The 13919-nt window shown below is 39.6% G+C and overlaps 1 protein-coding gene across 1 annotated transcript in view; it reads left to right on the top strand.

Annotated features, from left to right (window-relative positions):
- The window catches only part of xylt1 (xylosyltransferase I), a 68728-nt gene that overhangs the window by 39496 nt on the left and 15313 nt on the right, over positions 1-13919 (top strand). Inside the window, exons 3-7 of the mRNA XM_057346401.1 lie at positions 2802-2974; positions 5759-5961; positions 11917-11997; positions 12115-12331; positions 12829-13005. Coding sequence (XP_057202384.1) covers positions 2802-2974; positions 5759-5961; positions 11917-11997; positions 12115-12331; positions 12829-13005 — 851 coding nt within the window. The remainder of the gene's footprint in view (positions 1-2801; positions 2975-5758; positions 5962-11916; positions 11998-12114; positions 12332-12828; positions 13006-13919) is intronic.

Below are 13919 nucleotides of genomic sequence, written 5' to 3'. Positions count from 1 at the left end.
GAAGAACAAAAGGTGAATGAATGAGGCACGCTGTCTCCCTTTTATACCCGGATATCTGGGGGCGGAGTCCGGCATGCAAATTTCATTCGCCAATTTCATTGGCCTTTTCTAAGAAGTCAGAAGCGATTGGTTCTCAGGGACGAACCCCATCTGTCGAGAGACCGACAGAAAGGGAACTGTATGTGACACTTTCTTCTGTGGAACACAAAAGACGTCAGTGTTTTTTGGTTACAAATGTTCTCCAAAATATCTTCTTTTGTGTTCCGCATAGACATGAGGGTAATGAAAGAATGAAATAATTTTTATTTTTATAAATTTTTATTTACCCATTTAAGTAAGGATGCACCGATAGGATTTTTTGGCTGATACCGATTTTAACAAACAACTATCGTCCGATTCCGATACCGATATTGGTCAATTGTATAGTACTTTACAATACTAGCTAGCTTTTTCTGCATTAAATTAATTTAACTGAAAATGAATTGGATCCATTTAACATTTTAAGAGAAGGGACAAGTTATGATAAAAATACAATAAGACAATCTTCAAACGTGATTTTTGCTATCCAATATTTCTTTTATTAACAACATTAACTCATATTTTACTTAACATTGAACATTTCTTTAATAAATTTAAATAAAGTCTGTGCTGTTGCCATTTAATTAATTTGCTCAGAGAAAAACGTTGGATTATTCAGACATGCAACTGATTGCCTCCATGCAGTTAACTAATAAACCACCGGTATCGGCCATTTCATTGCCGATATGCCGATGGTGTTAAATTAATCCAAAATTGGCCAATTAATATCGATGGCAGATACATCGGTGCATCCCCACTTTTAAGCTTAAAAATGTATTGCAGGCTGGTTTAGCTAATGTGCATTCTAGCCCTGTGATTGGTTGTTTAGATTTAAAGGCCGGCTTTCTATTCCTCCAGACACCATATTGAGCGATGTAATGAAAGTCAAGATAATAATGAAAGTCAGTGGGCTCCAATATATATATTTTTTGGTTACCAAAGTTCTTAAAAAATAAATTGTGTTCTGCAGAAGAATGAAGTAAGTAAATGATTTTTGGGTGAACTATCCCTTTAATAAACATCTGTTTGAATTCTGAAGAACCTCCAGAGATTTTTGTGGCTCTCTGTGGGCAGATTCTGAGTAGGCCTAGGCATGAAGGAGTATGTGGTGTATAAATATACCAGAGCCAGTATTTTATCAAGAACCCAAGAAATCACAAGGATGAAATGGTTAATCCCCCTGGTAAACACAGAGGACACATGAGGGCTACCGTGCTGTAATTGCATTTATTAAAGGACCTTGCCCTGCCTCCACCCAACCAGAGTCAGCTGAGGGCCAGGAGCTGTCCTTGTCCAGGCTCTATGAAAAGGTCTGGGAGACCAGTGCCGTTTAGGACCGTAACGACAGACCTGGTTCTCAGATTACAGTATAGTCATTACCCCCTCCGTGGCCCATGGCTTCAGTCGGCATGGCCTTGAGCCAAAACATAGTGCCTTCAGTGTAATTTCATACAAGCTTTTAAAATTAACCTGCTAGCCTGTAATGAGTAATTCAGCTTGCCCTTCTTTAGAAGTGGCAGGCTATACTATGACATGGAGAGAGAGAGAGGCAGGCAGTCCACCACGTATTTATTCTGTGGGCATTTTTAGAAAGCCACAAATGACCGTGGCTCAGCCCTTGTGGTCTCCTCCGAGCTATTTGTGAGCACTGAATGTATGTCTGAAGGAAAACTGGGACGTGTCTTATATCAGGCATTGTTGCGATGGTATCAGTGAAACACTTATAGACCAGAAGGTGATCATGTGGTGGATCATTGCGGTGTCGCAGATGAAGAGAGATACCCTCGGCGCAGTTCAAGTGTTGCAAATGTTTGTCTGTTTCATTTGAGACCAATGAAGATACTGTCGGTGTGTTTGTTTGCCCTGTAATTTTTAAAGGGATAGCTCACCCAAAATGCATTTTATTATTTACAAACTTATGCCTTTTTTTCTACTACAGAACACAAAAGAAGACATTTTGAAGAATGATTGTTACCAAACAACATTGGCCTCCATTGACTTCTATTGAATAGACACAACCATTTACATTTATGCATTTGACAGACGCTTTTATCCAAAGCGACTTACATTGCATTATCCTATACATTTGTTTCTAAGTATGTGCAATCCCCTGGGATCGAACCCACGACCTTGGCGTTGATAACGGCATGCTCTTACCACTGAGCTACGGGAAAGCTAAAATATAGCAAAATATCTTCTTAGGCCTTCCACAGCAGACAGAAAGTCATACACGATTTGAACGACCTGATGGTGAATAAATAATGATGATTTATTTTTATTTTTGGCTCAACTAACCTTTAACTGGTGGGTTGTGACCCAGTAATGGGTTGCCGGTCTGTTCTAATGGGGTCACGGACAGTAGACAAAAATGCTTAATGCAAATAATAGTACGCAACAGACCATACGTTCAAACATTTAGGAGGGCAAAATGAAATCTTGTATCATCTGTTGTTGCCTTTGAAGGTTTTGTGTGCAATTAAATTCTGCCAAATTAAACGGAAAACTATATTGAAAAGGTTACATGACATGCCTTCTTCAATGTTCTGAAACGGAAGCAGTTATAATGCACCCTTCTGAGATTCAGAAGAGAAGGGGTCAGTGTCTAGTGAGGTACTTAGAGAGAGTGTAACTGACCCCATAGCCTAAATATGTTTTATGTCTAGACGTGGCTAATTTAGGCAAGTCCATTTTGGCTAATGTGTCTGATATGTGTGTGTGCGCAGGCAAAGTAAATATGAATGTGCAGTGGGAGGAAGACTCTATGGAAACAGTTCCAGCAGTACCAGTGCGGATAGCCTTCATATTAGTGGTGCATGGACGGGCCTCTCGCCAAGTGCAGCGGCTATTCAAGGCCATATATCACACATCCCATTTCTATTACATCCATGTGGACCAGGTACGTCTTCAACACACACACACTATTCTTCTTTCTTTCCTTCTATAACATTATTTACATTCAACAAAGCAGCATTCAAGAATTTATTTAATGTGTTTCCATTATAGTTTGTAGGCACAAGTGAAAAACAATTTACAGCATCTTAAGTGAGCATATAATTCTCATATTTTATTCTCAGCCATCCAGCATTTCTCATGTGACATCCATAAATTCACATGTAAACATGTGGAAATGTACAGAAAGTGTACACAGGCAGCTGAAAAGGAATTGTGGGGGGATGGGAAAGGAAAGAGTGGAGAGGAGAGGGAAAGAGAGGAGGATGCTGGGAAAATAGTGGGCTCCAAACCCCTACACTCATTCAATAAGCTGTTTCAAAAGCCCAATGGAGGATTATTACAGAGCTATACTTCAGCGTCTTTCACACCGTTTATTCTCACAGTTTGGCAAGAGATAGAGTGTGAACATGAAAGGCTGTTTGTTCACACACAAACACACACACACACACAACGTTGCACCCCCCACCCTAATTACACACATTCAAAAATACACTTAATGAGGCACTTGAATTTATGGCAGGAATGAGTGGGGTGAGTATGCTGTCTTGTAATTTCAAAAGAGCAGGATAAAGAGACGCTTTTCAATCAGTCCATCATCATAGAGACAAGCTTTATGACTCCATTAAGTAAAGACCAGAGGAAAAGAGACGAGTTAAAGGTGGGGTGGAGTAACACCGAGAACACAAGAAAAATTAGAGGGCTAGTTGACCCAAAAAATTTAACTCTAGTATCGTTTAACAACATGAGAGACTTTGGTTTTGGGTCAAGTATGCATGACTGAAGTATGCATAGCAAAGTGCTTACACGTTACATAAACATGTTACATGTTACCTTGTCTGTTTGAAAAGTCTTCATCCACTGAATTCTATCTGTTCCCCACCAAGGTACCCCTTAGTCGATGGTCAAACTTTATTTCTCTCATAATAATGCTGATCTTGTTTGACTGAATGATCCTGGATAAAGTAGTTAACCAAATTAACTAGGGATGTGCGAGACTAATCGACAGCTCCTACTAGTCGACACTGAAAACAACAGTCGATTTTACGAAAAAATTACACAAAATGTTATAATTTAAATGACTTTCATTTTAATGTTTTGTTTAAATACATTTTAAATAACATTCTAAAACAATATGTTTGAAAAAATAATTATTAATAGTCTTTAAAAGTGTATCAGTGTAAATTTTAGGTCAAATCTAGAATGCGTTTCCTTTGTGCCAATTGCAGCACGCTCAGAAATGACCACATGAAAGACGAGTTGTGGGGGTGTTTTGAAGAAGGAAAATGGGTAGGTTTTACGCAAACTATGTATTATCAAAGTGGCATAATAATAATTTCACTGGAGCCATGCGTAACCATACTGTATTGGGTTCTTATTGCCGCGACTCAGAAAACGCGGACAGAAGCGCGGAATGCAGGCATAAAATGAAAAAGTAGATAATGATCTAAAGCTACATACAGTTATGAACAATTACTTAATAATAAATATCAATATTTTAATATTTAAAATGCATGAAAGATGGTTTGACGTTATTTGATGGCAGAATGAGCTGTAAATGCGGTGACTGCATCTTGAGCACACTCAATAAAACTGAGATGAGAATGTCTCAGCTTCTAGATTCACAGAACTTTGAAATGTCTTTGATTATAATGTTCATCACAAATAAAGCGCTTGAATAAACATGATCACTTAGCACTGTTGTCTGTGTGTCCTTGCAGAGTATGCGCAGATTCCTCAGAAAGAGTTATTGTTCACAAACATTGAGCCGACTTTCATCCGAGCATAATGCTTGCATTTCCCCAACACGAACATGTAGAATAATATTAACATCATAATCACATGCGGTCTCGAGTGTTTAGCCTATGTACTGTATGTTCTATAAATGAGCTAATATGGGCAGTCTGCTTTATCAGCGGCTTTTTCATTCGCTCTGCGCGAGATCAAATGCGTTCTGTAGCTTGTTCTGTACTTTTTGTCTATTGCTTTCTATTCGCTTTTTTGTTTACACACATTGCTATGCTTAATAAATAATAAACATGATATAATGTAGGCTATCTTGTTTGTCGATAGGCTATATGCCCTAATTATAACTTGTACTTAAATTGCGACGTAATTTAAAAAGCTGTGTTTTTTTTCATTCAGCATCATTTTAATAAACAAATAATGAAACATTCGTTTTTAAGCTTTTAATTAATTGTTGTTAATTATTTTAAGTTTCATGATTTCAGTGTAATACACACTTTTACTAAAATTTTATTTAATTTGATTACTTAAATTTAATTGAACTTTCAGAAAAAACAGACTTGAAGGAGAAAATTAAATGGATTTCATAAGGTCGTATAGGCTACATATTTTAAGCCTAGGCACAGACCAGCCGAAACAAACACTCATCGCGTCACTTCTTGCAACCGCTAAACGATCCAGTCAGGGTTGGCGCATCAGCAAATGCAGAAATATTAATGATCATAACGGAAGGAAAGTGGAACACGTATGCCTGTTTTAGCTACATTAAATATTGGATATGAACAGTTTGATTAGTAGCCTACATTCTTTAGTCTAAACATATTACATATAGGTCCTACACAAAGTTTTTGTACAGCCTTCTGGGCCATTCTTAGTTTTAGACTAGTCAACTACACGGTTACAAAACTTTCGTTTAAACGACTGTCAAATTAGTCGTAGCGCACATCCCTAAAATGAACCAGATCCTGTCATTTTCACCCCATAGCGATCCAACTACCTGCACAGGCAGATGGTGGCTCTGGCCGACCAGTACCCCAACGTCCGGGTCACATCATGGCGCATGTCTACGATATGGGGCGGGGCCAGCCTTCTCACCATGTACCTGCAGGGCATGAAGGACCTGTTGGCCATGCGGGATTGGCCGTGGGATTTTTTCATCAACCTCAGCGCTGCCGATTACCCAATCAGGTAAATGATCAATGTGTCCCATTGCTCTGCTCATGATTGATTATACTGCTGATGTCGTTTGTGTTGCTCGGTTTGTCTGCTTTCTCTAAGGAACGATTCAGGTTTATTGGTCGGCAGAAAGAACAATTGAGTTAACACCTGACTAGGATCTAGCTGTGGGGTGCTGGGAGATTAGTTCCAAACAATGTCACAATTTAGTTTAGCAGGGGATTATGGGTAATTGAGATCACCATTGGCTGTTTGATTGGGTGTCGACAAGCTTGATGGTTCATCAGCTGTTAAGGGATTACGTTTAAGCGTCTTGTGAAGATTGCATTCTTGTTTATACAGAATTAATTCGGTTTAATATTGACGAAGCAAAACAAGGACGTGGAGATATTGAATGTGGTGAGGCTCTGAAGTTAGATGGAGGCTTGTTGTTTATATTTAAGGCAATTTAAGAGTTAAAAAAATTACGTAATTGATTCGTTTTGCAGGTACAGTGTATGAAGTTTAGTGGCATCTAGTGGTGAGGTTGCAAATTGCAACCAACGACTCACTCTTCCCCCTCCCTTACGAAGCACTAGGGTGGCTGACACAGGACTAAGATGTCACGGTTTTGCATCTTTGCTGAAGGAGATGACGTATTTATGAAACGCGCTCTGTAGAGCAGTTTTTCCATTTAGGGCTACTGTAGAAACAACATGGCGGTGTATGTAGATAGAAATACATCAAATGTATTCAAATGTATTAAAGAGTATAAATTAGGGCTATCAACGTTAACGCATTAACGCATGCGATTAATTTTTTTCAGATTACACGTTTAACTATTTAACGCAATTAACGCAGCATCCATTTATTTTGTCATTCGTCTAGCTTTACATTATATAATCACGCTCTTATTCATGTAAAGGCCTTTAAACCATTTAAGCGTGATTTGAAACGGTTGCTTTGGACGTGTTTGACAGTTTCTTGCTGTGGGACACGGCACAACGCAACGCGACAGCGGTCCCATCTGGTGTATACAGTCACGGGCTAAAGTCTGCGTCAGTGAATCTATGTCAGACAGCGCATCAGTATTAAGTTCTCTTTCGTGCTTGAATGAACAAAAATATACAAAATTATACCAGAAAGCCCGTTTTGTCTAGCATTTTCGTATGCACAGACTTCAACGTGTTAAATAAAATCTTAAATGAATGCAAAGAGTTGTGAAAATGAGAAAGGCGTCAGATCTGCGTTGAGCGTCAGCTCTTAAAGGGGCCGCATTCTTAAACCTGCTGCTGTGACTCCTGTCATTAATGTTAATCAAAAACAAAAGAAAAGAGGACATCAATGTGTTTTGTAGCTTTAATTCTGTATTTAATTTATAATTTGTGTAAAGTGTTTGAGAACTTAATTCAATTTCTGTATATTTCCTACATGTTAGACATGATAGCTCTCAATTATACTGTACTTTAATGTTGAACGGCTATAATTAATGTTAAAATAAAGAAAAAATAATCAATTTGATGGAGACATCAGTTGCAGTACTAATATAAAAGAGTTTTAACATTTTATGTATGATTTATAAAATGATGCTGTTAAAGAAATCTGTTGTTTCTACATTAATTTGGAGATTAAATGTGAAATTATTGAAATGAAAAAGTTTATTTAAAAATATTAATGTTATGTGTAATCGTGATTAATCGGATACATTTTTTTAATCGATTGACAGCACTAGTATAAATATTTAGAATATTATTCTAGCAAAAAATAAATAATTGAAGTCAATAACAAGTTGCAAAAACAGTAAAAAAATTTGAAAATACAGATAAAATCAGGTAAGCTGCTTCAAAAGGGCTTAGGATATTATTTCAATACATGAAACTCCAGCGTAGTTATACTATCCCTAAGCCGAACTGCGTCTGAAGATGTAAATTATCATGATAAATGTCTTTAATGCACATAACTCTTCGATGCATATTGAGCACAGGATGAGAGATTGAGCAACCCTGCTCACCCTCTCCCCCTCCCCTCGGCTACAATCAATATTACGGCCATGTCATTTTCTGCAGCCCTCAGAAATCAGGGTGTTAGCGATCGATACGAGCGTGTGATGAATTCTGGCCTGTCCCACGCTGCCGTTCAAGGTTAATCCTGCCTCTATATCACCCCGTCGCACACCACACCTCCAGACCGGAGAGGGGAGTTAGCTGTATGCTAAAGCCCTTTTAAAGCAGAACATCAAAGAAAAATTAAATGATTCTTTTCATCTCTAGCGTTCGGTTGGGTTCAGGTGCGAGCTGTAAGTAGCCTGTCAGGGTGTTTATGTGTGTGTGTGGGATGGTGCAGTTATGTAGTTGCTATCATTTATATTATGCTGTTCAGAAACACCATTTCTCTAAAACAACAAATAGGTCTATTAAAGAGTCTGATGTGGCTTTTCTGGTTGGTGTGATGTACAGTTATTTCTCAGTCCACTATCTGTTGGGTCGGCAGAGTGGAAGCGTGTTGTGATCTCACAGATTTATAAATGGTGAAAATCTGTTGAGAAAGTAGGTAAGGATGTGAATTTTAATATTATGTTGCCCTAAGCTTGTTTTTCTCTAAATTGAGTGTTTTCCAACCAGGGTTACATGTACCTCATTGGGTTCCCAGGAGGTACTTGGATTTAACTTTGTTAAAGCTGTAAAACAGAAAATGCAATGTTAGGGCTGATAATAGATTAAAGTAATAAATCACAGTACAAAACAGGTTTACTACGAGTTTAATCCAAATGTACTGAATTCAATGCAAAACCTATATAAATTAAATATAGCCAAATGAGCCAAAATGGGTACAAACTCTATTGCCACCTCCCCACGCTCATATTTAAAATGTGATTCATTAGCCAAAGGACAAAGTAAAATTATTATTTGATTTCAGTATGTATAGATTATGTATTTTTGTAGGCCAACCCAGAAGTTAGCGCCGCACTGGTTCCATCGACTGAAAGCCTATGCATTTTTTACACAGACTTTTGAAAGATCGCAAAAAATATGCTCTGTGATTAACAAAGGTTAATGAAAGCAATCTTTACAAATTAACACAATATTTGCTATTTTTGAAGCCTTAATACAATCGCCAGAAGTAAAAAGCTAACATGAGGCTATAAACAGACTACACTACGGTAGCTCGATGTCAACATCACTCCCACCAAGCCTCCGACAACTCTTTCAAACTTTATTAAAAACATGTTCCCTGGTATAATCACTCTGTGAATGAATCTCCGTCCACGGTTTGTCCATGTTGCATTATTTGTGAGATTTTTATGCGTTATGACATTTAATGTCCCTGCCGATGTAGTCGCTTTTAGCAACTTGTTAGCAACCGCCGTTTTAAGACACGATAAAGCTTTAAAAATCACGAGCGGATTATAACTGGTGTGTTTTATGTAATAGAGTAAAACGTGAAAATATTTAGAGGTTTTGTTTACCACAGACCTTATTTTAGGTATTTAACCAAAAACTGACTTTGGGGCGATGGAACTGGAAGTGCTAAAATGCTAACTCGCCGGGTTTTGCATACAATAATACGTTATCTCTGCGGTACTCTATTGAGATTAATATTGTGACCATGAATTATTCTGGCCCTTTATAATCATGTAGTGAAAATCTGATATTGTGACAGGGAACAGAGATTCTCTCTACTCGTTCTCGCTTAAGTTTTCTTCATAACATTATAAACACAATCGCCCCCTGAACGTTGACAAACATGCTTAGGTGTCTCACTAAAGGGAGGAAGCTACTTGATGATGTTTTGTTTTGATACTTTTATGTTAATACCGCAAAATGATATACAGTACAATGTAAAATAAACAAACTTGTTTGATAGGGTACTTTAGCCGTTCTAATTTATTTGCGCACAACATCATTTGTGTCATTTCTGACAGTTGAAAAGGGCAGAGCCAAATTGAGGCCCATTAGACATCATCTCAGTTTGACCAGACAGATGAGATGCATTGTCATCCTGACAGTGAATGTTTCACTTCCCACCAATGGCGTATGTCAGAAAAAAAGTGTGAGACAGGAAGTCAGAGCGAGAGAGGCAGAGATGAATCCTCACACATGATTGACTTCCGTTGTAGAGCAGCAGTCTGTACACCGAAGGTTCACTACTGCTTTCATTATCGCTTAATTGTCTATGACAGCACATGTTAGAGGTCACATGGGGGGAGTCACAGTTCTTGGCCTTCCTAAAGACCCTGCGCTTAAAAGCATTGTTCGCATGTCGTGACTGTGATGCGGAGGAATCTGTGGTACCTGTGGCTGGTGGATGGCTGAATGTGGTGCTTATTTTCCCCTCTAATTCCCTCCTGATGTCCATCCTTCTGCATGGATGAGTTTGAAAAGGGCTGGACAAAAAGCTAGCTCCTCTATGGGGAGCCTGGATGCCAGGGGCAGGGGGGCTCTGTTACACAGCGGCTTTGTCGGGAGCGGCAGGCTTTTTCATTCGTTTAGCCGTGCCATCTTGCTCTTTTTCTCTGGTGCTGTTTTCAAGTCAGTGCAGCTGTTTTATGGCCTTTTCGTGAAGAGAGAAAAGGAGAAAAATAATGAGTGTGCTCTGTGGTGTCCCCTACTGGAATGGAGCAGCACTGCAGTCTGTGATCTCAATAATGATGACTGTTTGAGATTGTTCATATGTACTACACACTGAATTTGTATGTGGAACTGTATGCAATAACAAACTGTTTATTTTATGCTGCATTGTCACATGACCTCAGTCTTATGAAATTATTATGTAAATTTGTGTAAAAATTGTATAACAATTTTGCCAGCCTAATTAAAAAAATTAGAAATCATTACAAAGTATCTTCTAGTTGGGTTGTCACTGTTGACCTTGAGGATTAAGCTGGATGAAATGCTTCATGGGATACAGTATACCCTCAATGCAATGCATTGTGGTAGTGTATTGTACATATCGTCAAATGTAGCAGGTCATTTAGGGTATTTCATTCCTACAATAAATGTGCATATCTTGCAAACTATGCATACTAAAGTGGTACAAGTAGTTTGATGGAATGCTGCTCCGAATATACCCACTCTCTTTTTCCGTCCGCTCTCTCTCTCTCTCTCACTCTGACTGATGCTCATTATTATTGCACAATTCCGACAGCGCTGCACCAGTCAGATTTCAAATCTCGCTGGTGTCTCAGTTACAGAATACACCACTGCTAATAGCCCGAGGTCTGAGTTTACCCGGCGCAGGGAGTGACTGGCAGCTGTATGTGTGCTCGAGCAGGGTTTCATTTCAAATGCCACGCAGGGTTTCCCATTCTGATTTTTGGCAGAAAATCAAGGTACGGGACAACACTCTAGGATTGAGTTCTAATTCATGGGTGTTGATCATATTCACACAGCAGTAGCATGTAGTCTTATGACAATTTGAGCTGTAGGTAAAATACATATGAATGTGGATGTGTGATTGACATGTGCGGCTGATGGTGACATCAAGAAAGATGGGAATGAAATAATGGGATGACAGAGCGTTTAATATGTTAAAAATCACATGCAGACACGTTCAACATATTGAATGTCATTTGGAAGTTGGTAGCATTTATTTACTTTTCTTTGAGGGGCTGTCTTGCTATTTTCAGCCTTTTAATGATCTTCAAGATGTATTTTTTCAGAAGTGGTCTAAAAAAATGGATCTTTTTTAATCCAGTCATTTTTTATTCAGTGGAACCATGAGTTAGCCAAACCGTAGGATTCAAACCCATGACCTTTGCAATTCTTAACCAGGAAAATTGACTACAGACGTTTAGGTAATGCATTGAGACAGGTGGTGAAAGAGGGCAGCTGGCATTAGGGGGTGAATCTGGCTCTCTGTGTGTGCTTGGACTCTCCCAGAATCCCCTGTGCTCTGCAGTCATTTACGCTGTGACTCATTAGCAAACTAACTCTCTGTTAGTCTTTCGCCAGTTTTCTGCCTTCTAACGCTCTATCAATCTCTCCTCAGGACCAATGATCAGCTGGTGGCCTTCCTGTCCAAATACAGAGATATGAATTTCATCAAGTCTCACGGGAGAGACAACGCTCGGTGAGTGGTGACGTGCGTTTTTGCTGCTAGATGGAAGCGAGTGACAGTCAAACAGAAGGTAACTTGAATGGTGATAAAAATAACTTTGTAATTTGCATTGTCGAATGTTGCCAACAGATTCATCAGAAAACAGGGTTTGGATCGGCTTTTCTTCGAGTGTGACACCCATATGTGGCGGCTTGGAGACAGGAAAATTCCAGAAGGCATTTCCGTGGATGGGGGATCTGATTGGTTTCTGCTCAACCGAACGTTCGTGGAGTACGTCATCAACTCTCAAGATGATTTGGTGACCAACATGAAGCGTTTCTATGCGTACACGCTCTTACCTGCGGAGGTGAGACAGTTTTCTTGAAAACAATTTATTTCTGTTGTGCTTTTTTTAAATCTTTTATTTACTTCCACTGTTCACTGGATTGGATTTTTATTTCTCACAAATAGCTTATGATAAATCTTGTAGATATAGATTTCAGAAAAGCTTTATGAATTTGCATAGCTTCATTTGCTCATTTGCATTGTGTATTGTGTTTTAATGAAGGGGATTTTCTCCCCCGCTGTAGTGGGGTGAAATTGGATTCTTCCTCCCGTCTGGATCTAGTTATTCACAGCTGAGATATTGGATATTGTGGCCCGACAAGGCAATTGGCTCTTTTTTGTACTGATGTAGACATTTAACACAGCAGACCTCCTGACAGGGCCATTCTGTTAGACATCCATCTTCATTTTATCAGATGTCATTATTCCGTTTCAGCCTCTTAGTCATTTATTTCTCTTCACCTCTTCCCTTCCCCCTCTATTCATCATCTTCCTCTCCTTTTCTCTCTATCTCTGCAGTCATTTTTCCACACGGTTCTGGAGAACAGTCCGCATTGCGAGAGCATGGTGGACAACAACCTGCGAATCACGAACTGGAATAGAAAGCTGGGCTGCAAGTGTCAATACAAGCACATCGTGGACTGGTGCGGCTGCTCCCCCAATGACTTCAAGCCCTCTGATCTTCCTCGTTTCCAGGTGAGCATCTCCAGAAGCCTGTATCAGTATGAGCGGTAACAGGAACAGTTCAATGGACCCAATCATTAGTTAAGCTCCTCGAAAGCTGTTTCACAAACAGTGCTGACCCTCAAGCCTGACTGAGGCCCGTGTCACTTCCTGTTCAGTCTGTTTAAGCACAATAGGCTTTTAATTTACCTTAAACAAACACCTAATTGTGTGAGACAAAGTCTCCAGTCAGTAGCGATTTCAATCGTGATTAGAAATCCAATGAGACTTAACTAAAGAAAAGCCCCGCTCACTCGTGCTTACACGGGGATCTGTGATTAACTCGGCCCGGCAAAAAAAGAACGATGAGGGATCAATTTCAAGGCGGTCTCATCAAAAAGATCCAAGCTGTGTGTCTAGTACAGTAGAATAAGGGCACGGAGCTTGACCGCAGCAGCCAATTTCATTCCCGTTGCTCCACCTCTGGTCTGGAAGTCTCTCATTAGCCCGCAGTATAAAGTCAATCCTAGCGCAGTCATGCCCGACCCCGGTGACTCACGCTCTACTGTAAACGGAGCTACAGGCTCGGATGAAATGAGTTTTGAACATGTCATTCCCAGCCCAATGATTTTCCTCCCCTTCACATAGCTGGCCGTGCCTTATTTTTTCCATTCCGCTGCAAGGAAACGCATTTTTTTTTGCCTTTTCTGGTTTTCACTCTCCCAACTTTTTCCCTTCGTCGTGTTGCTTGTGGTAGGGTTTCGCATAAATGATGCAGCGGTCTGTTCGGTAGGTTGTTTCCTCATAAACTCCCTACTGTGCACCCGTGTGCCAAACCATGACATCATCTCCACGTGCCACATCAGTCAACTTATGCGTCGCTGTTTCATGGCTGAGGAGACCGTGGTGCATCCTAAATGACGTTTCTACATTCTGATATGGTACGA

The sequence above is a fragment of the Triplophysa rosa genome, linkage group LG11 (assembly GCF_024868665.1).
Source record: "Triplophysa rosa linkage group LG11, Trosa_1v2, whole genome shotgun sequence".
Lineage (NCBI taxonomy): Eukaryota > Metazoa > Chordata > Actinopteri > Cypriniformes > Nemacheilidae > Triplophysa > Triplophysa rosa.
Note: the sequence above shows the minus strand (reverse complement) of the source record. Positions and strands in the feature narration are given on the sequence as shown.